Raw genomic sequence first — 23581 nt, 5'->3', positions numbered from 1 at the left:
TTGAATCCCTTGTATGGAATACACCTCACAGTGGTGGCTCCATCGCTATGGCGGAGGAGTGTCGCCCCACTGCTTTCACGCCGTGCTGGAAGCAAAATCATAAAATGATAATAACTTTCAGTTATGATGATTTTATGTTTGTGCTGCTTTGCAGGCAGGCTGGTGTGAGGGGCTGTTCTGCTCTGCTCTGGGAGCAGGGGAGGAGTGGTTTGCTCTCTCCTAAGTGCGCAATAACTGTTTGATCGGCTCACTTGGGCCAGCCAAACCAGTCATGTGCACTTTCCCCGTTCTCCATGCAGGCTGCATTACAGCCTGCATGGAGAACATGCCCAGCCCTCCAGCACCGCACTCCGACCAATCATTTATGCTGCATTGTGTGTTGTGATTGGCTTAGGCGAGGGAGCCTGGTTGCCTGCTTCCTGTTCTTGAAGTCGGAGGCAGGAGAGCAGGAGCAAAGACGGGGGACCTGGCAGCAAGCTAAGTTATATATTTTTTTTAATTAAAAAAATTATTCATACTCTCTCTCGTAATAGCTACCTCCGCAACCCCATGTGTGGCCCTGCAACCTCCTGTGCTTGTCCCCTTACCTTCAAGCTATGCGGCCACCACTGGCATCTCATACTCTTGTGTACCAGATGAGACAATTTATGGCATTTTTTACGCAAGACTGTGAAGTATTTTTTTTTTACAAATCCTGTTGTTTGTTAGCCGGGGCCCAAAGCAGGAATCGCCCTTAAGGTAATAGGCATGTTTCCCTTCCTTATTTGAGCGGAGTCGTGCTCTTATGCTGACATCCTCTCTCCTCGGAAGAGCATATGGGCATCTTCAGAAGGCAAAATGTCTTTTGATCTGAAATCAGCAAACTGAATACATACTTGTCAATACTCTTTGCCCAAACAAGGTAGGCTTTCGGGTGTCAAAGGTATTAATCAGCATACAGAAATTACAGACAGTAGAATTTCGATTGCCTCTCTTTTTAAACTAGCCAGCTATGGAAACGGAAAAAATAGCTGTATTATAAAAAGTACAACAATAACACTTGAAAACCCTTTACTTTCTTTTATTAGTCACACTAAAAATATTATAATGATACGGTGCGGCTTGTCTCACCACCAGTATCCAATACAATACTTTATTTGTACAAGGAACAGCATCCTGCAAACTTTCGCCCCTGCTGAACACTCCTACAGCCAGTACAGGTTTTTTAGGTCTCGCCTAGGAAGCGCATGCGCCACGTCCGCTGTCTCTTCGAGACATATGCTATCTACTCTAAGGGGTATCAGTCATGCTCATGTTTTAATTGGCTGGTTTGTGTGCCTCTCTGAATTCCTTAATTTTCATTGGTAAATTGTGGGCATTTTCTCTCTTTTTGGTGTGTGTATTCCCTCCAATGGCTACTGGCCCTGTAACAAGTCTTATTTCGCTTCTTGCCATTTAAGTTATTTTGGGCACTAGTTTTTTTGATTGCCTCGGCTTGTGTGTTTGAAATGTAGTCTTTGATGTATTTCAGAGGCAAATGTGTTCTGCTCATGTTTTCAACAACACACTTTTTATTTTACTTCAGAAACACACTGGCTCATCTCTGCTGACCGCATAATCTGTTTTGCCCGTCACTTAATCTCCCCTTGCCCCACACCACCTCACCCCTTCCACAACAGTGCTTGCCCGCCCCACCACACCTTCAACATCGCTGCTCGGTTAGTACTTCTTCATCTTATCTCGGCTTGGCGGAGTCGCCAGCTCTGGATGTTATGCGTTTGCATGTGAAAGCGCTCATCTGACGCCATTTAAATTCCCCAACGCATTCACACCCAACTACTGAAGAAAGCTTTCCCATGGTCACGTATTTTTATTTATTCAGACACAGCACCTCTCTGCGTATGCGAGGCTTCTTGCGGGCATCACACCCCTTCCTCCATACCTGTGTGAACCAGCCTGAGTCTGCCGGAGTGGAGGAGGATGCGCAATATGTTGCCATTCACCATAGGCTTTACAATATTAAGATGGTCATAGCTTTGATCTGGAGGTGCCTGTCGGGACACACCCTGGGAGGTTTGAGCACATCCCAGTGCACACCTCAAGGTAATATTAGATAAGTGTTTTGGGTGATTGTGCACAGAGCACTGAAGAGCCATTGGTGCTTGTGCTCGGAAAATTGCATGAAGTTATATTGCACACTGGAGGGTTGTTCTCTGCCCCTTCTGTACTCTGCACTACTTCGACAACTACTTCTCTCCAGGGGCAGATGGAACAGCTTCGCAGTGGTGGAGCAGGGCTGAGGATGGTTGGGATTCCAGAGAGGAATAAAAAAGCTTATCAGCAAGAGCCTACATAGGCACATACATGACAGCTGGAGCCGTGTCAGGGGAGCACACAGTCATGTACCCTAAAGAATCTGTGAAGATGAGCATGGGGCCAGGATGTTGATGAAGGGATCTTCTTCTAACAATCATTTCACCAACTCTGCAAGCAACACCTCTCATCCATTTGAGTTGCTTTGTGTTACTCCTAAAACTTGAATATTCCCCAAGAAACTGCGGTTTCTACTATGATATTCCGCAGTACAGTAACGCTTACAATGAGCCTTCTGAGTATTTCAGGCTGCCATGGGGGGCACTTGCTTTGTGAGCAAGCTACACTGTGTACTTACAATGGAGTTACTATTCCTTGTGCTGCTGCCCTCAACCTCACTGTGTGTGCACTTAATTGCCTCGGCATGCACAGATTGTGTTTCATTTCATTAAAATACACTTAGCAGCTGCAAATACACAGGATATTAGATTGAAAAATAGCACCAGTTGTAGAGCCTGCAACACAGCTCCTAGGTGGCCATTAACTAGATGCAATGGTATGTTAACAGTGACGGCTATGTCTGTATTTTGTACATAATTGGATCGCTCTTAAGAGAAGGTCAAACTTATAACAGATAGACAGCAGCTATACAAGTTTATAAAAAAGGGGGGGAAGGTGTATGCATAAAGCATAAGGCATTTAAAACCCAGCCCGATTTGTTGCAGGGAAGTAAAACGTTTGCTTGCAAATTACATGGTATTGTGGCAGCACTCCCACAAGCAGGAAACTTTCTAATTAAACAGTCAAATATTGCTCTCTTTTATGGCCCTGATGCATTCTGGTTTGAAGACCATCTTTTTACAGCATCATTAATCTCTGTTTCGACAGATAAAAGCCTGGAAACAATGTCTCAGAACCTTGACACTCACGGATGAGTAGTCACACTTTATAAGATTATTGATTGATTGATTGATTGATTGATTGATTGATTGATCTTCTGGGCTACAGGCTGCAGTCGCCTAGTACTTTATTATTGCAACTGGTTTAATTGATTTCACTTTTCCTTACTGCTTTTGTTAACCTGTTGGCTGGGCTGGTATACTGTTCCCATCTACCAATATGGCTGCCTGTTGCACTCATTCGCACTCTGCCATTACCAGTGCTCCAGTGCCTAGTCCTTTCTTTATCTTCTGTGCCTACCTCTTTCTTTATCTCAATGCACCATCGGCCAAAATGTACATGCCGGTGTGCATTCAAACCCTGCTGCTATTCAAAGCGCACGCCTCTGCGGCTCGTCCTTCAGGCTCCTGCCATTCTCTGGCATCGACCCCCACATTGTTGAATGTCTCATTCAGATATGGCGCTAACACCCCCTTCACTTAATTTTTGAGCATTATTATGTTATTAACCTAACTAATCTGTCAATATTTGGCATTTTTCAAACAGGTGGTTCTCGACTGGAGACACAGTTTCCCTACCCCGCAACCCAGTGGAACCACTACTGGCCCCCAGCTGCAGACAATATGCTGCAAGGCTAAATACTTATAAGGCCCCAAAGGCAAGACTGATTGCATTGCAAATGCTTGTTTTGTAGTGCCGTCTCACACCAGTAGCCACATGGAGCAACTCAGTGGCATGTGGTAATCCTATAACATGCCTCAGGGACAAGATCAACAGCTTCAGATTTCAGTTTCTCTCTGGGAGTGAGGGGAAATATGCAGAAGCGATGTACAAGTCAGTCTGCAGATCAATTTTTGTCGTGCAGAACCTCGATAGGATCCCTGTAAATTTTCTCAGACTTTTGTTGAGGCTTCCTTGTTGGTTAACTTCTTTGAACAACAGATAAGTAGGTTGCTTCAGGTCAATAGACTCTGCGAGGGCTTGGTTCACCAAGTCCGTTTCCAGGATGGATTATCATGAGCCTAAGCAGAACCATCATTTTAAGGTAATGGAAAACGGTGGAAAGGTAGAGGAACATTTTGGCTCTTGAAAATACCCTCACAATTTAAAAGCCATCACCTTCACCTAGATCGTGTCCCTGGCAAAACTTAAAGTTTATGAGACTTCTCTAGATATTTGGTGGTGGCAGAAGCCTGGCCCTTTTCTTGCCTGAAGACACATTACTTGTTGATGTCTATCATCACTAGGAACATGAACTTGTATGACCTATAATAAATTACCTTTTCCTTAAATTCCCCTGATCCCTGACATGAAGATGTAATGGCAAGTGAAAAAATTCCAGTCCTGTTACAATAAAAAAGACAAATCAAAACATTCAAAGCTGACTGAAATCTGTTAACTTTAGAGCCTCACAATAGGTCATGCTAATAGATATTTATTAGCTGCCTCCCTCCAAGAAACCATTAAATCTACAGCTTTCATTACATTGCTGGAGATTCCAGGTGGATCATTCTTCAAAAAGATAATGAACCCAAATAGTGTCAATCAGTAGTTCCAAGACTTGAACCTGGCCAATGGACATCTTGAGTTCCACATCAGAATCTTACAAAGAAAACTTCATTGCACATGGCTGGAATTCTTCCCTATTGTGCAACTCACCAACACAAGTACCTACAATCTGTTTGGTAAATAAAGTGTATTTAAAAAAAAGAAAACTGGAACATCGTATGTCCCCAAACAGTAATCAAGCATTCTGTCATAATTGCTCAAATTATAGTGTCTTGGAAGAAAATGGCTGCTAAGTTTTTATTCAGATGAGAGAGCAGCTCCAGCCCTGTATTAGAAACATCCATCTATACACCAGGTTCCCTGCTATATTTTTTAGCTTTGAGAACTGAAGCCTTGCCTTGCAAAGCTCCATGGAAAGAAGAATTCCAAATACCAAAAATAGGATGCGTCTTTGAAATTAGGTTAGAGACTGGTTTGCGTTCTTGCAGTAACTACCAACATAACTTCTATTATCCTGTAATGCCAACAAAGAACGTGGCACGAGCCTGTGTTTGGGGCATCGCCAGCTTACTTGCAGGCCCCGTAAGTCGCTTGCACTTCCCTTATTCTTCTGAGGGAGACTTTCCAGTCACAGACAGAGGTCTACCAGGAACAAGGCCCCGGTTGTTGTTGTAACCCTCGAAGCATGCACAAGGTTTTGGATCTGCAAGAGGCCATGCATCTGAAACCTTTCCTAGAAAGAGATAGCAGAACAGCCAAATGTGAGGAAGAGCAGGCCTGTGAAATAAAGACATTGAGCTAGGCTTAGGTATTTGAAGCATGTGTGGAGGTCACCACGAGGGAGAGAACCACCGATGTTCCATAATGGCTTCGCACCCCAGCTGGTCCGAGATGACCTTTGGATGATCAATTAGTGTGGCACATCCATTCCAGTGTTCGTGAGATTGGGGAGTCTGTATTGTCTGGTTCCAGCCCGAAAAGGATCCAAAGATTTTCCCCTACACTCAAGACCCTACTGTAGCATATATTTGATGGGGCTATATCAAAACAATTCATGTCAACGCTCAAAAGATTTCACCCAATCAAGATATAGTCTTCGTGAAAAATACAAACACTGCCAGCATAAATATGTTTAAATGATCAGCATATGGTGAAGAATTGATCCAACCCATTGACACTATGTAAGCCTGTTCTTTATACAACCCAGCTTTGCCCAACCAGCACTACCACTGCTCAGTTTACAACCAAACTTTCAAGATTCCAAAGTGCCCCATTCCCTGTGTGCCTCATCTGCACCACCAGCATGTCCTCACACATTTCAAAAAGAGCATCCACTACAAGCCAAATTGATTTCTCCCATTAAAAAAAAACATCAAATTTCTGTGTTATAAGTGTACCCCTGTAAACGACTAAGAAGATAAATAGATGAGGGTGTGGTGGAGGAGTAGAATGAGGGAGACACTAACTAAGGTGTGAAATAGGAGCCTGAGAGCTTAAGTGAAAACAAATGTTGAAAAGACCCAATCACCGTTTCATTAGAAATTGCCTGATCTGTGACTGAGTCTGCCCCAGCCAAGTTAGGCCTTCAGAGTGGCTTGCTATAAAATGTCCAGGTCTACGTTTAGGCCGGCACTGCCTCCTCATGAACCTCCCCAATCTGAGCTCATCTGCGTGGCCAGTGAAGCTCTCCCCCAGCATCCTGAGACTCACCTCTCAGCATCGGGCATCAAAGGTGGCAAAGTGTTCCTCCGTCCCTCCCTCCGGGGTGGTGGCTGATTTTCTGAGCCATAGGTCTGCACGCTCTCTTGATCAGAGTCTAATTCCTGCCCGCTCTCTCCAGCTGTTACCTGCACAATCCGTGGGAGCGAATTCTGGCTGTCCTGTTGGGCGGCATAAATGGGGCATTTTATCTTACATGTTGGATGGTTTAACAATGCAAGTTACCCTTTACAAAATACATTCAATCCAGGCCAACACATGCTCTAGGTTACATTAATGTTCATGCAAGAACAGCTCTCCTGAGGTACTTCTATCAGCAGTTTAGGAAATTGCTTCTTTCTTTTAAAAGAGACACTTCTAGTGCCATATTACAAACTTTATTCAATGCATGCTATATATAAAAGTCTGCCTCAATTGTAAAACTAACTTTTCTTCAGGGACATGCTCGGCTTACTGAAAAATGTCCTTCCTAGGAGAGCTTTCTAATGAGGGATATGAGCAGCTCTGTCTTGGAATGGAGATACCCCTTTAAATATGAGCAATTTAGGAGGGGCACCCCTAAAGAGTGATGTCAATAAGTGTAAACATTTATGCTGAAACATGATTAACTTCTCATACATCTAACAGATGGACAATTGAAAGCCATGTGCTTTTTAAGGCATCTGTTCTTTAACAGAAGGGCAGCCGGAGTTTTTCACTGTGGATATCCTGTAACACAACAGTTAGAAATGCACATTTTACTTTAGCATGTGTCAGGCCATTCTGCCTGACAACTTCCATTACAACTGCTAGGTTAACCCCCTGCCACCCACAATGACCAGCTCTTGTGGCTCTATTCCTAAAATTTGGAGAACACACGATTTGTCGTGGTTTACATCGATGGCCAAAAAAAAGCAACTGTTTAGGGTGCATTAACTTTGCACCCTGCCACCTTCTCTGATTCTGGTGGCAAACAGTGCTGTAGATCCCAGATCTCCTTCCAGAACATCACAGATAACTCGAATCTCAGCGTATCACCGCTCAAGACAGTGCCGCCTCTTCATCGTTAGCTCTTTCATTACTAGGAGCTCCATTTTAGCTTCATGAAACTTCATAAAAAATGCTGCGTTTAGACTAATGCTTTTTCCTGGTTTGGGAGAAAAAAAAACACTGAGAGTGTGTGGTAAAAATGTGATAACCAATTAGGGCTTGGATTACAGAACTCTAGCTGTGGGAATCAGACACGTCATTGCTGACGTTGGGCCTCTCAGAGTCACTGGACCGATGGGAAATCTACTGATCACCCAATAGGTTCGGCAGCCTCTGAGAGCACCTTTGGCATATTAATTCAGGGCATGTGCTTCCGATACAGAAAATAAATAGTACCTTCAGAGCTGTGATGGCGACTCGATTGATGATGGTGATTCGGTCAAGGCTGCCATCTTCAAGCTCCCGCAGGTAGATATCATACAGCATCTCCAGGTGGTGTGGCACAGCCAGATTGTGATCTACATGGAAGATTGCCAAACATGGTCAGATACTCAGAGACTGTCCATCTTGCTGGAAAAGGCAGTGGATCCAAATTTGGAAAATAATAGCATATTTCACTCTCTAAAAGCAGACCAAATTGTATTTACAAAATCTATAAATGACTCATTGTGAAACTGTGTTTGTTTCTATGGCTCCACCTGTCATACTTGGGGGCTTGTTGCTATTGGACTTCTGGAGCAGGGAACTTAGCACTATAAGAGGAGAGAAAGAAAGCACAGAAGCCCGAGAGTAGAAGGCCTCGCCTGTTAGCAGGCGCTGCCCCATTGTCCCTGTCATGATTCTGGTAAGCTCTCTCCTCTTCGAAGTGCAGGAAAGAGGATAGTTCATAGCAAAAGGCAGAGTGGGGGATTTGTAAAAGAGAGGGGCTGTATAGTTAAAGAAGATACGTTTCTAAGGTGAATAACTTTCACTTATTGATGTATCCAAGCCCTTCAGGCCTGTATTGTGAAGATTATGAAGCAACAAAATTCCGAATGTGCAAGAAGATGAAGTCTGGACTCAATCCAGTTGAAATAGTTGTTCAACCTGGCTTGACCAAACTATGAAAACGCTCCAATTCTAGCAAGCAAGAAGTCGTGCTTGTGAAGAGCACGGGGAGTAGCCCTAAAGGAGGATCTACAGATTGCATTCATTGGGACATGACACTGAAAATCAATAAAAGCAAATCTGTTCTTTCTGCATGAGTACGAAGGTCTTTCTGAGGGAGGTGGATGTGATGGAAATGGCTTTTCATGATGAAATACATTATGTCACAGTGAATAGAGAGCTCTTGTGCCTTGCCTGGGAGCAGGATTCATAAATATGTGAAACACAGAAGTTTACTTAGGAAACTCCTTAAACTTATTTATCTCAACGTGAAAGCTCGTGAAATGGGTGTTTAATACACAGCATTAAGGCTTCTATGCGGGGTTCCCTGCAGCTGAAGGATTCTTTGGCTGCAAGTGATAACAACTATAAAATTAGCCCATATTTATAAAGGGCTTACATTGCCCTTGTGTCATGCAAGGTGATGCACGGCAACACAAGGCCCTTCGTGGGATTTACTTAGCCACACAAAGACACATTGCATGGCTCTGCATGGCTCAGTAAGTCAAGAGTAATACGGGATAGTGCAAAATGATTCCTTGCATTACTCTGCATGGGTAAGGGGTTACATGGGCGTTCCCTTGCATCCACCTATGACTGTTGATGCAATCCCAGATTTACGAAGGTTGGTAAACATGGTGTTGCATCAAAATGGCATACTTTCCCAACAAAGGTGTAATGAGGAGCAATATCCTTATTACTCCTCGGTTTTTGCTCTTTCTAGATGTCTTGTATTCTGCAGCAGATGTAGAAAGAGGAAAATGCCTCAAAGTATTGTTTTTGTGCAGGACGTTTTCCCTTCACACGCAAAAACAATCTTGCCTGTAACACAGGCACATATGTACCATGGCATACGGCTGCCTGCGTTGGAGATAGGCAGCGTTCAGTGTGCAGCGCAGGGAGAGAGCAGGAATGCGTCATATCTTCGTAGATTTGGCACACTTCTTTTCTCTCTCTGTCACACAATGCAGTGCAGGACATTGCCTTCCTGCATTGTGTTGCATGACTAATTGATGAATATGCCCTTACATTTTCAAGATAGCTTAGCTAATGTCAGAAGAGGCTATGAGCTTAAATGGCTCAGGAGCTTACGTCTCTGAAACCATGATGAGTTTTCAAACAAGAGGAAGTTTTTTATTAAGAGGGAAGACACCAAGACATTCCTTGAGCGCCTTATCTCTGTAAAAAATAGTAATCACTCCTATATTTGCCAAATCCTCATACTTCTTCTGTGAGTAAAGGGCTGAAAGACAAGCATAACAAAATCAACATGGAATGAGAGATTAATATCACTGTCTATGTGCCAGTGGCATACCCGGAGCCACATACTTTATCATGGTTCCGTTTCGTGGTGATGTCTTTTCTAGATATCTGGATTAGTTTAAGGTTTTTGTCAAAAAGCTTCAAAAGTAAAATTAAACATTCCAGGTACTCAAAATCAGCACTTGAGAAGTAGGATGAAGAATCTGGCCATCTCTCTAATGGGAGGTCCTCTTTGAGAGGAATGTGAAAAAAAGAATCACCATCCTATTTATTAGATGTGAGAACAAATGTTAGTTTATTCAAATTAAAACAAGTAGAATTGTGAGCCAAGTGAACTGCAGCAAAAACTGACCACGATCTTGAGAGCCAGATGGGGAGGAAGAAAGTGGTGTGGGAACCATGGTTTCCAATGAAGGAGGATGGCGTCTTCTGGTCTAGAGATCCTGCATGCCAATAATGCAGAGCTCTGGATAGTGCGTGAACTGATTTACAAATACACGCCTGGAAGGAAACTCCCAGGTGGGAAAATAAGTAATTGTTACTTTTGGATTCAGAGATTACTCAAATGGGACAGAGTAACATCAGGTCATTGGGTCCTCTGGTTGGTTTGGATGGTCCACCAGCAATCTATTGCTAACTAGCAGAGTTTCTTTGAATGAGGGCTCCTGACTTGCGGAGAAGGAACATAACTAGTATGGGATTAATATAGATCACTAATGCATCAATTTAGTGACTAGAGAAAATATCAAAGAGCCAGAATATTTAACTTGAGTTGTGGAATATTGCTTTGTACTTTTCTTTCTTCGTGACATCACAGAACATGAAATCAAAAGTCTGTGAAACTACCTACCAATCCCTAACTTAAAATATCTGATCACATGGAAAATTCCGGATTTAAAAGGTGAAAAGGAATTCTCACGGAAGGTTGGTAACTTCAGGCTATCAAAGCTAGTCCTTACTTTACAGTGTCTGAAATGAAAATTGAGAGTCTAACGCCTAATCTTAACAGTAAACACCCAAACTATAGAATTAAAAATATCGAATGGACACAATATCGAATCTAAAATATCGAGAGGTCAGAATATAGAATAGACATAATATAGTTGGAAATAATATTGACATATAAGTAAGTAATATCGAATGTCATTCTATCGAATGTCATTATATAGAATGTCATTATATCGATTTTTTAAAAATTGTATTATATGTTAGTATATGTGTTAAAAGTACATAATATTTTTTTAATGTATGTTACAATTTTGTTAAGATAATGAATTATATTAATTAATTTTTGTGTATATTAGTTCCGTAGCGGGTTGTGGGTTTATAGGAGAATAGGGTGGGAAGTAATTTAAATTTAAAAAAAACATTATTAATTAATAATTTTATGGTTAATAATTAATATTGGTAATTAATGTTTGCGTATATTAGTTCCGTAGCAGGTTGTGGGTTTATAGGAGAATAGGGTGGGAAGTAATTAAATTTCAATTAAAAAATAATAATTATTAATTAATAATTTTATGGTAAATAATTAATATTTGTAATTAAGTCAATTAATTTATTATTTCATATTTTAAATGTTATTAATAAAATGTTTAATTTAATTGATAATTATATAAATTGTGTACATTTGTATTAAGTAATTATTTAAATATTAATTATTAAGAATTAATGTATTAATATGTTAATAATGTTCATTTTTTGAGGAGTGTGTTGAGTGTTTATAGGGGAGTATGTTGTGTATTAAATTAATTGAAAATACATTTTTATTAATATTTATATAATAGTTCATCAAAGTTATTTTATACTTATATACTATGTATAATACTAATTATTTTTGTGTTAACTGTGATTACCTAAGTAATTAAATGTTAATTCATTAATACTTTAGACTATTAGAGGTGACTTTTATGGTGGAAAATAGTGGGAGGTAAATTGAATTTAAATAATACATTTTTAATTAATTTTAATTAAATTGTAGGACTGGGTCTACTAAATTATTCCTCTATGCTATCCAACACTTTCCCTACTGTTGCACTCTCTGGAATGGGAATAGTAACTTTTACCCCTACGCTATCCAACACTTTCCCTACTGTTTCACTCACTGGAGTGGTAATAGTAATTTTTACCCCTACGCTATCCAACGCTTTCCCTACTGTTGCACTGTCTGGAGTGGGAATAGTAATTTTTCCCCTACGCTATCCAAAACTTACCCTACTGTTGCACTCACTGGAGTGGGAATAGTAATTTTTACCCTCCCGCTATCCAACGCTTTCCCTACTGTTGCACTCTCTCAAACGGGAATAGTAATTTTTACCCCTATGCTATCCAACGCTCTCCCTACTGTTACACTCTCTGGAGTGGGAATAGTAATTTTTGCATCTATGCTAGCCAACACTTACCCTAATGTTGCACTTACTGGAGTGGGGATAGTAATTTTTACCCTCCCACTATCCAACACGTTCCCTACTGTTGTACTCTCTGGAGTAGGAATAGTAATTTTTACCCATAAGCTATCCAACGCTTTCCCTACTGTTGCACTCACTGGAGTGGGAATAGTAAGTTTTACCCCTACGCTATCCAACCCTTACCCTACTGTTGCACTTACTGGAGAGGGAATAGTAATTTTTACCCGCCCTCTATCCAACGCTTTCCCTACTGTTCCATTCTCTGGAGTGGGAATAGTAATTTTAGTCCTCCCGCTATCCAATGCTTTCCCTACTGTTGCACTCACTGGAGTGGGAATAGTAATTTGTACTCACCCGCTATCCAACATATTCTATACTTTTGCACTTGTTGTAGTTTGAATACTATTTTTATTCACTACGCTATGCAACATTTTTATTATAGTTCCATTTAATGTAGTGTAAAATATTATTTTGAATAAAAAATATTAATATTATTTTTTACATTATTGCATATTATTTCTTTTTAAATGTATATAATATGTTTATATATATATATATATATATATATATATATATATATATATATATATGTAAATATATTTCTAATAATGTTTTAAATATTTTATCATTAAGAATATTAATACTTTTTTCATATTATTAAGTTAATATATATATAAAAAAATAATTAATTTTTTTTACATGGCATTTATTATTTTTAAATATTAAGCTTTTTTACATTATTTTAACTATGTTTTATTTATTTGTGGTTATTATCTAATTACTTTTATATTCGTTTTAATATATTCCAAAAAATCTATAATTTAGTTTCCTATATTTTTTTAAAAAAAAATCAATATTTTAGTTACCTATATTTTTAACAACGATATTTGGTACTTGATACTTTGGTACTTACCTGTTTGTAGATAGGTATTAGATAATATGTCCCTCGATATTTTTGCTTCTATATTCTGGAGACTCGATATTGTGTCCCTCGATATTTAGTCACTGATCCAATCTTAACATGGAGCAGGAAAAACAAGTATTTCAACCAGTCCCTCTTCTTAAATTTAGGGTGCAGGTGTATCATATATGTTTCATCATAGTAGGAAAAGTTCTTTCAGGGAAAAGATTCTGCTCCTGTCTGATCAACGTGGGGCATGACGGGCATAGGTGGGAGCTGTGGTCATTCCAGGCTCCTCATTCTGTGATTATGGTTGATGAGTTGCCTGCAATTATGGACTGAACACCTCCTCCACATTAATTTGAATAATATGCTGTAGAAAGCTCAAATCCCTCAAGGTAAAACAGACAATCTATTTGGTAGTGAGACAATGGATGCAACCATCAGCCCAGTAATAGGGAACAGGCGTCAGAATACATATTTCGCCCTCCAGGTTCTGAAATGGTTACTTATGGAACTGGGAGAGGAGGCGTGAGGAATGCGATGATGAGGATGCAAGTAGTGCAGACAGAAAGGAAGAAATGTTCAAAGCTGGCAAAAGACCTAACAGATTGCAGGTACAGAAATCACAGTCATTGCTGGCACTTGTGTAAGGGCGTTTCAAAGGGGCACTAGAATTGAATTATAAATATCATGGATCTGTTGTCCTGGAGTGAACTTATTGTGCTGTTGTTGAGGTTGCATTACAACACTACTTTTGCACTACATCTACAATGTGAATTAACCAGAAGATTGTATTGTGTCAGATGCACCAACTTGGCAAAGCACTAGGAGGCTTCTTTTTTTTTTTTTTTTTTTTTTGTCCTCATTAGCCATAAAGTCGATCCAACTGTGCTCCAGTCCGCACAGACACAAGGACCGACCCCCCCCCCGTAGCACCTAGAAGCCCAATACTAAGCTCCAGGTGCCCAGAGAGTCAGTCCCAATGTCGCCAGCAGAGCTTGGACGGACGTACCCCCTCCGGACCAGTTCGGCCAGTTGTCCAGTAGCTGTACGGTACCTCCCTTTTGGACAGAGAGATTTTAGGCCTAATCATCGGACCCGGGGAAAAAAAAAAAAAAAAAAAAATAACCCCGGGTTGGCTAACTGTCCCTTCTCCAATCAATCAAGAGGTCCCAAAATCTAAGAGATCGAGGGCTACATGTTCTCAATAAGTCCAGCTTTGATGTTACATATAATGAAGACAGCCACTCTGCATGTGTTGGGGGATTTATGTTAACCCAATTTTTGCAGATTTCTCTTCTAGCCAGTAAAATGGCATAAAACAAAAAATCTCTCTCTAATCCCTTGATGTTGTCGTTTAACCCGAAAATGATTAAAGACCATGAAAACGGAATAGATACTCCAAGAATAGATTCAAGTGTTGTTCTGACTTCGTGCCAGAAGGTGGCAATGTTCGGACACTCACAAAACATATGAAGATCTGAGGCTGCTGGTAAAGAGCATTTACAGCAGCACTTCCCGGATTGAAATTTCGACAGCCGTTTAGGAGAGTAATACGCTCTGTGAAGTGTGAAGAAATGGTTGCGCCTCAGCCATGCTGGCTTAGTGATTTTATAGAGGAGGGTAAAAGATTCCTCCCAAATGTCCTCCACATGTGGTTCTCCCTCCGCACCCCAAAGTTTTTCCGGGAGGTTGAAATCTCGCTCTCCATCCTCTATGATGTGCAGGTAGAAGAGTGCAACTTCCTTTTTTCCCGCCGGTCTTTCAACTAGGATATTTTCTAAAGGACTCTCCTCTCCCATCATTCCTTTCTTCTTAATTTGAGTCCGAATCCAACTTCCTATTTGTAGGTATACTATCCAAGAGAGTGATGAAGTTACCTTAAGCTTGAAAATATCCCAGTCAATGATTGATCTTTCCACCAGCAAATCGCCCCACTTTGTGATTCCTGCGTCTAGTAGGACTCTTTTGGCTGTGTTGGCTTCTTGTGATGCTAGTCCAGGTAAGTCCCATATCGGGGCATGTTCAGATAAGTATCCTATCCCGGCCTTAGATTTTATTTGAGACCATTCTTTTAAACTACTCAAGAATGTCTTTAATCTAATTTTTTTTTTTAAACTTCTGGTGGCCGAACTTGAAGAGAAAGCCTTTCACTGGAAGGTCCGAGCCCAATAGCATTGCCTTGTACATAAGCCCATTTGCATTTTCCCAGGGGATCTTAAGTAACATCCTGGAATGGGACAGATGAAATGCCCATGCGTAATATTCCAGGCCCGGCAATGCAAGCCGCCCTTTTTCTCTTCTCCTTCTCAATTTTTTCCAAGCTAATCTGCTGGATTTATATCCCCAAATAAATGAATTAATATTTTGCTGACATTTTGCAAGCTGTTTGGTATCAAAGACTAACGGGATGGAATTAAAGATAAAAGTAAATTTCGGGAGAATACTCATTTTTATCAAGCTAGTTCTCCCGTATATGGTAAGCGGGAGGAAAGACCAAGCTTTCATCAAAATTTGGGATTCTCGGGAGATACGGGCTAAGTTGTTTTGGGCCAAGTGTTCTAGATCTTTAGTTATTGTAATTCCCAGGTACCTCATTGAGGATTTTACCGGGAGTTGAAGATTTTGAATATTCCAAACCATAATTTCCGTTTTCCCTGCATTCATTTCGTATCCCGAGAATTTCCCGAAATTCTCCGCTTTTTTAATAATTATGGGGAATGCCAACGCAGGATCAGTTGTATAAATGAGTATATCATCGGCATAGAGGCCGATCTTCGTTTCCCAGCCCGAGAAAGTAAAGTGTGGAATGTTGATATCCTCCCTAATAGACTGTGCAAACTGTTCTACATACAAATTAAAGAGAAGGGGGGATAAGGGGCAACCCTGCCTTGTTCCTCGGCTAATTTTAAAAGGAGTTGTTCGTGTACCATTTATTAGTAGGGATGCTCTAGGGTTATTATATAGTAAGCCTATGGCCCTACAAAATTTGGGTCCCAGATGGAATTTATTCATTATTAAATTTAAGTATGCCCAATTTACCCTGTCGAACGCTTTTGTGGCGTCGAGGGTCATGATGGCCAGGAGTAGACCGAAAGTTGAGGCGATGTCCGTGGCTCCCACCAAATCATAAGTTAAGTCGGCCAGTTGCCGGCCTCTGATAAACCCCTTTTGGTCAGGGTGGATGATCGACCCAATCTCGCTTCCCAATCTCGCAGCCAAAATTGAGGTAAAAATCTTGTAATCATTATTGAGAAGCGAGATTGGGCGATATGATCCACATTCGACTGGGTCCTTGCCTGATTTTAATATTAAAGCTATATTGGCTTCCCCCCAGGAACTTGGTGGTGCCTGCCCTCTAATCATGATGTAATTAAAAAGGTTCGTAAGGACTGGGGTAAGAGTAGAATTAAGTACCCTATATAATTCTCCTGGGAGACCGTCTGGTCCCGCGGCTTTGCCCTGTGATAATTGCTTGATGGTGTTAGAGACTTCTAATTCCGTTATATCTTTATCTATATTTTCAGTTTGGGAACTTTCCAGTCCCGGGAGAATTATATTATTCAGCCATTCGTTCCTTTCATCTAAATTAACATCAAGTTCCTCTGTGTATATATTCTGGAAGAACTCACTAAAGGCTTCCCCTATGGCCATATCTGTTGACCTACTATTGGCTTCTCCAGCGACCCTCACTTCTTTAATGAAATTTCTAGACTGGTCAGCTTTAATTTTCCAGGCCAGCAATTTTCTTGCAGATTCGCCATATTCGAAGTGGGCAAGTTTGCTTGCCTGTCATCATTTATTTATCCTCTCCTGCAGTAGTGTGTCTAGCTTGGCTTTTAATTCTGTTTTCTCTTCTTGATTGTCTGAGGGGAGCTGATCTGATGATTCTAAATGAATCAATTCTTGCTCTATATGTCGAATTGCCTCTTCATATTTCTTTCTCCTGTATGAGGCCCTCCCTGTAATGCAGCCCCTGATGAAGGCCTTCCAAGTTTCCCATACAATGACCAAAGAGGTAGAGCCTACATTTTGCTCTAAAAAGGAGGCAGTTTCCTGCGTCAGATAATCTTTCTCCTCTTCCTCTAATAGAATTGTTCGGTCAAAAGACCAAGATGGGTGAGTGGATTTCTGCTCTAATTTTACAGAGAAGAAAATAGCAGAATGATCTGACAGATGTAGAGGCAGGTATGTTATGCTTTTAACCTGATCTTTAATGGTGAGACTGAATGGGGCATAGTCAATTCGTGATTTATGTTTGTATTTGTAGTTATGGTAAGAAACTCCCATGGCATTACCAGCCCTTTGTCTCCATAGATCTATTAGGCCAAGATTCGACATACATCTAAGCAGTGTATCCCTCATATTACTATGGGCAACAGCTCTAGAAGTAGGAGATTTGTCTAGTTTTGGATCTAGGACAAGGTTGAAATCTCCAACCCATATTATGGGATCAGAACAGGTAATCAAATGATTCTGCAGGATGTTTAAGTAAGAAGGGTCGTCCTGGTTGGGTCCATAGTAGCTGATAATGGTAACATCCTTCGAGTGTAATTGAGCATTGACTATCAACCATCTGCTGCTCGCATCTGTTTTCCAACTCGTGATCTGGGCCCTTGCTGCTTTTTTAAAAATGATGGCAGTGCCACGAATACTAGTATTATGGTCCGTAGTTATAAATTTATCAACCCATTTGAGCTTTTTAAGTGTATCTGTGATCTCCTGTTTATTCAAATGTGTTTCCTGGATCGCAATGATCTGCGCGGGTGAATCTCGTAGGTATTGTAAGATTCTATTTCTCCTAGCCCTAACACGCAGACCATTTACGTTCCAGGATAGGAATTTAGTATCTGACATTGATATTTAACAGAATTTTCCAACCCTCATCTCTGATACTTTTTTTGCAAGAATGCATGTTATTCACTATATCTTTTTCTATTTTAGCTAAACAGCCGCGTTGAAACACTGTTGGATCCATATTCTTCATGTTTTTAAAATTCGGGTTATGAGGACTTTTATATTTTGCCTTTCCCTTCCCACCCCTCCCTCCCCTGGAAACCCCCCCCCCAACTTACTCTGGCATGATGTATTGCCAGCTTGTCGTCTCTGACGTGTTCCTGCTCCATGCCCTAATATCTATCTTATTGGTCATTATGCTTAAGATATAAGCGGTGGTGGTTCATAAAGCCTTTTTTTAAGTCCCTTATTTAGTAGTTATTTTATAACATATTGTTACTATTGAAGATACTCAGGTGGCCAAGGATGGATTTAGGCAATAGTATGGGAATTGAGAGTAGGCTCCATTACGGCCTAGTACCTTAGACTTTTTGTGAATAAGTATGCTGGGGGTTTAAAATCTATAGTGAGATTCCCAAGTTGATAAACATTTGTTTATTTATCACCCACTACTATTTAGTTTTCCTATGTTTTGATAGCGAAGTTGTGTATCCTCACCCAAGTGTTCATAGTTTTGTGTTTATGCTCCTTACTTTACTTTCCTTTTTTTTCCCCTTTTCTTTCCCTTTATTCTTTTCCCTTTGCACCCCTTTCTTTTCTCTTTTCCCTTTTTCCCTTTCCTTTTTCTAACCTCTATTATTTATATTCCCACATTATGTCCCCGTTTTTTTTTTTTTTTTACCATTATCTTTCCCTTTTTTTTTTTTTCTTGTTCTTTTTATTTTCTCACCTTATTATTATTTTTTTTCCTTTTCTTCCTTGACTCATTTTACAGATTACTCTTTTATTTTTTATCATCTTTATTTTTTACAGAAATTTTCACATGTGATCCGGAGGGTTTGCGTGTTCACTGATAGTGACAAGTAACTCGTCAGCTTCAATTGTGCATTTTATTATTGTACATTACCCTAAGAAAGGCAGGAAATCTCATTTGAACGGTAGCTCCTAGGCTTCTGAACTTTTCCATCCATTGACCTAGTTCCCACTGCCTATCCAGTGTGGTTTTGGATAGGTCTGATCTCACTTCAAAAGAGAAATCTAAGGCTTTCAAAGTCTTGGCTTTCAAGGCTGAGGTCAAAATCTTCTCTTTCAGAGAATATGTCAAGAAATTCACCAGGATCTTTCTTGGTTTATCTCTACCCGGTTTAAGGCGGAACGGATCCCGGTATACCCTCTGAATATCTGTTTCTATCTCGAGCAAGGGTTCGTCCAGATTTAGAGAGTCTTTTAATATGGTTGCGACAAAGTTCTTTAAGTCTCCTCCTTCTTTCCCCTCCGGTATTTTTAGGAGCCTCAGATTATTTCTTCTAGAGAAATTTTCGAGGGACTCAACCCTCTCTTTGACTGTATTACCTTCCCTTCGTAATGTCTGAATCTTGCCCTCGGCAGACTCCAGTGTTGCCTTGAGTTCTTCAACACAAGTCTCTAGGCCTCCGGTTCTTAGTGAGAGACCATCTACCTTAGTCTCTAGATTTTCGCACATTGTGCGGATCTCTGATTGAGTGAATCTGGACTCCTCAAAACATCTCTTTGACTCCTCAAAACCATTTCTAATCTCCTCCCTCATACTGAGAAGTATGGCTTGGATGGTATCATCGCTGCCATTATCTTCGCAACCCCCACTGCATTGATCCAAGTCTTTTGCCTTACTTCCCGCTCCTGCGGTGAGGGCTTGCTGGTCCGGAGGAGAAGATGCATCAGTGACTCGTTCTACTGGGTCCCCCATCCCTATACCTCTAGCTAACTCTCCTACCCCTTCTACTTTCCCTTCCTTATCTCCCAGATTCCCGAGTATAGCTGTAGGAGGTGTAGAATTAGTTGTAGGTCCAGTCTCTTCGACTGATGTAAGTACAGTTTGTGTACAAGGAGATTTTTGGGCCTCTGGATTTATGTTTAAGACCTGGGGGAGGACCTTAAAATAAGACTTCAGTGAGGGTGTAATTCTGGAGATTTTTCTAGCTTTTGTTTTGGAACCCCCTTTAACCAGACTAGCCTTATGCGGCAGCTCCTTCGGAGCGGTATACCGCAACTGATGTTCCTTACCCCTTTTCGATATCCTTAAGAAAGGGGGTTGAAATGTATTAGTTGCAGCCTCGTGCTCAAATTTGGCCTCTGACTCTGTGAGGGGCCGCTCCCCTGGGCCTCTTTCGGCTCCTTGCGCTTGGCCTGTATCACTAGGACCTGTAGGGGCAACTAATTCTTTATCTTTATTGATGCCTTTTCCTTTCCCCTTAGCCTTCCGCTTCCCCAGGGTTCTAGCGGTAGTTGCATATGAGGTCTCACTCGATACCTGGCTAGAGTTTTGTGATTGTGCGTTAAATCTAAAGACTTTAGGTGTGGGGTCTAAATTTTGCAAGGAGTGACAGCCCTGTATGCCCTGTATGTCAATAGGGTCCTGGCTATCAATAGGCTGTACCTCACCTCTCAAAACAGGCGACGCCCTCCCCCTCTTTTGGTCCCCCTTACCGCACCAAATAGTTGTTGCCACTTTTTTTGCAGATATGCTGTATACCGCTGCCCTTCTGCTTCTTCGGAGCTCCACGGCTGCGTCGCCCCAACGGTAGGGTGCGGGGAGAAAAATCTGCCCCCAGCACATTGCCAGCTCTATCCACCTTTATTTTGATGCAACACTGGTACCGTTCTGTAGCTCTGTAGCTTCCAAAAAAAAAAACATCTAGCTTTCAGTCTCTCCCTAGGCACAGCACAGGACAGCCCAGCATTTGAGTCAGCACATTTGCAGCTCCGTGTATACGAGCCAGCCTGACCCAAGCCTGAGCTCCACTCGTCTCACCCGCCAGGCAGGGTCTCAATGTCTGCAAAACACCAGTGACGCTGATCGCCACTCCGCTCTGCGAGCCTCGAGAGAACCTCGAGAGAACTCCGTGTATACAAGCCAGCCTGACCCGAGCCTAAGCCCTGCTCCACTCGTCTCACCCGTCAGGCAGGGTCCCAATGACAGCAAAATACCAGTGGTGCTGAGTGCTACTCCGCTCTGCAAGCCTCGAGAGAGCTCAGTGTCCCAAAGTTCCACTACTTAGTAGACGCCGCTTCTCAGAGCGGCTCAGCTGACCGCGGCACGCCGCGGGCTCTCTCCCCCTCCTGCGCCTGAGCCTGCTCACCTTTTCGACACACGCTGACTCTCAGAACGGCACCGCGGCTCAGCTGACCGCAGCACCGCAGCACGCCGCGGGCTCCCGGAGCTCCGCCTACCTTCTCGCTTTCACTCCCCCTCAGCTTACGGAGCCTGCTCTAAGCCGCCGCTGTGAGCTCAAAATTTCTTCGTGATTTTGGCGTCAGCTTGCTTGCCGTCTCACCGCTCTCCCGATCCAAGGGGACCAATACAGCTACTTCACATGCCGGGGCATATCGTCAGGAGCTTCGTCAAGGACGAGCGCACCGCCCTAGCTAACGGCCGCCATGTTTTCCCGCACTAGGAGGCTTCTTGCAAAGATTCATACAAATGTTGTCTCATTAATATTTATGAGGCAGGTAGCTCCTTGCGATATTTCAATTACACTGATTGAATCTTGCGTAATTTGCAACATTTCATGTTACACGTGTTAACGAACGGCCCGAGTTTACACCATTACACTCCATCGCATAACTGAGATTGCATACACGTAAACATTCTATTGTGGAAGCACTGGAACAATGTGAACCAGCAGAACACGAGTGGTTACTGTTCGAGTCACATGTGATTTTGTGCTTTATTAGGACATATTTCAAGCTAAAAAAAAAGTGCAAAATGCCCGATCCATATTTCATATAATTTTTCTTGAATTTTATCTAATTTTGATCAAGGAAATTACATGAATTTCACTTAGGCTGAGACAGGCCTCATTCTATGAATCATTTCATTCAGCTGTGAAAGTGGGCCTCAGTTTCTGAATTGACATAGAGCTGGCTTTGCAACCCCTGTCCCACAGAGGAACCTGGTCATTAATAGGAGCATTGTCTCCCTCCACCCCGGTCCCCATGCTTACTGTTGTCTATTGCACTCTAGGGGGCAGATTCACAAGCCCCTTGTGCCACTTTTGCGCCGCTGCTGCGTCACTTCTGTGATGCAGTGGCGGCGTAAACAATGTGCCACGTTGCACCCTATTTACAACATGACGCATCTAGGGAGATGCATCTCGTCGTAAAGCCCTGAGCCACATGAAACCTGCGTCAGGTTTCATGTGGGCATTCTGGCGCAAGGGCGGGGGGGGCGTTCTGGCGCAGTAAAGCCTTGGTAAAGTGCCTGAGTGAAATCTACAAGATTCCACTCAGTCACTTTTCCGACGCCGCTGCATCAAAGCCCTGCGCCTGCTTGAAGCAGGCGTAAGGCGTGACGCACCACGTTATGCATGGGAAGGCCACAAGAATTGCTGGAGTTGCGGCGCGCTTGCGACATGACTCCAGCAATGCGCCACCCTTCAGACGGGAGATGCGTCACACATCTGTTTTTCCGTGCGCTACGATGCGCCGCATAGTAAATGCGGCACATCTGTGATGGCGCAAGGATAAACTTGCCTGAAGTATCTTACCTGGCGCATCCCTGCTGATTTGCAGGGATGCGCCAGTCGTCATAAATCTGCCCCTACAAGTGGTCCTTCACGAATCCCATCATAGTAGATGTGATAAGGTGTAATAACGAATGTGGATGTGTAGGTAGGTGTCCGTGTAGTAAGGTATATTCTTTTAGGGAAGGTGGCTTTGGAGCTATTTAAATAACGAAAACATATTGACTACAAAGTCAATCTGGAGTGTAGCAAAAACAAAGAAAAGAGTTGTGCTACTAAGAACGAACCTTTTTGTGAACCCGTGCTTATCACTGTTAAGCTTTTCATCTATGTAAGGAGAAATATTTTTGTGTGAAGTTCCGTTTTTGAGAATTTTGAGCTGTTTAAATTGGAGCATTTATATGCACTGTGGCCACCAAGTTCTGGGCAACAGAGGTTGATGCAGGAACTGCCGGCAGCCTGTGACCACAAGAAGTCAGCGGACAGAAAAGCGAGTCAGAGCTGCTTGTCCCCCTGGATCAGTGATCTAGAGGGCCAGCTTTGGCTGGGGGACACACCAGGCCGCGATTTAATACCTTCGATGCTCATGACGAGCTCAGCTTGTCATGCAGTACACTGGTTGTGTGCTTATGATGAGCTGAGCTCGTCATGAACAATGGATTCCAAGGACTTTCAGCACAGAGGGGGAATTGCTGCAGCAGTGATAGTGTTAAGTAGAGCTGCCGGTGTGGTTGCAGTCAGACCGTTCTCCCCCTTTCTAAAACACAGATTTGTCAAATTGATTTGACCGGGTGCCCGGGACGAGAGCGGGTGGCCTGCTGAAGGTGCAGCCAGGCCCAGATACATCAGTGGTAAGACTGCAAAAAAAGCTCCCCGCCGGACACAGTTGATCGGAAGAGTTCATAATCTGCTGATCGGCGTTGGAGTGGGATCAGCGGAGGACATACCTGTCTCTGATCCCCAACAGAGGGGATGGAGCTGGAGGCCTTCTACCTTAGGAGTCAAAGGTGAAT

At 42.2% G+C, this 23581-nt stretch overlaps 1 protein-coding gene across 2 annotated transcripts in view; it reads right to left on the bottom strand.

Annotated features, from left to right (window-relative positions):
- Nucleotides 1-23581, bottom strand: part of KIF19 (kinesin family member 19) — a 347663-nt gene that overhangs the window by 18449 nt on the left and 305633 nt on the right. For both annotated transcript variants that reach the window (XM_086930997.1, XM_086930998.1), the window contains exons 14-15: nt 7786-7907; nt 6412-6581 (exon numbers count right to left, since the gene is read on the bottom strand). In XM_086930997.1, coding sequence (XP_086787123.1) covers nt 6412-6581; nt 7786-7907 — 292 coding nt within the window. The remainder of the gene's footprint in view (nt 1-6411; nt 6582-7785; nt 7908-23581) is intronic.

This window comes from Lissotriton vulgaris, chromosome 7 (assembly GCF_964263255.1).
Source record: "Lissotriton vulgaris chromosome 7, aLisVul1.2, whole genome shotgun sequence".
Classification (NCBI taxonomy): Eukaryota; Metazoa; Chordata; class Amphibia; order Caudata; family Salamandridae; genus Lissotriton; species Lissotriton vulgaris.
This window is presented reverse-complemented; position numbering and strand designations above follow the sequence as displayed.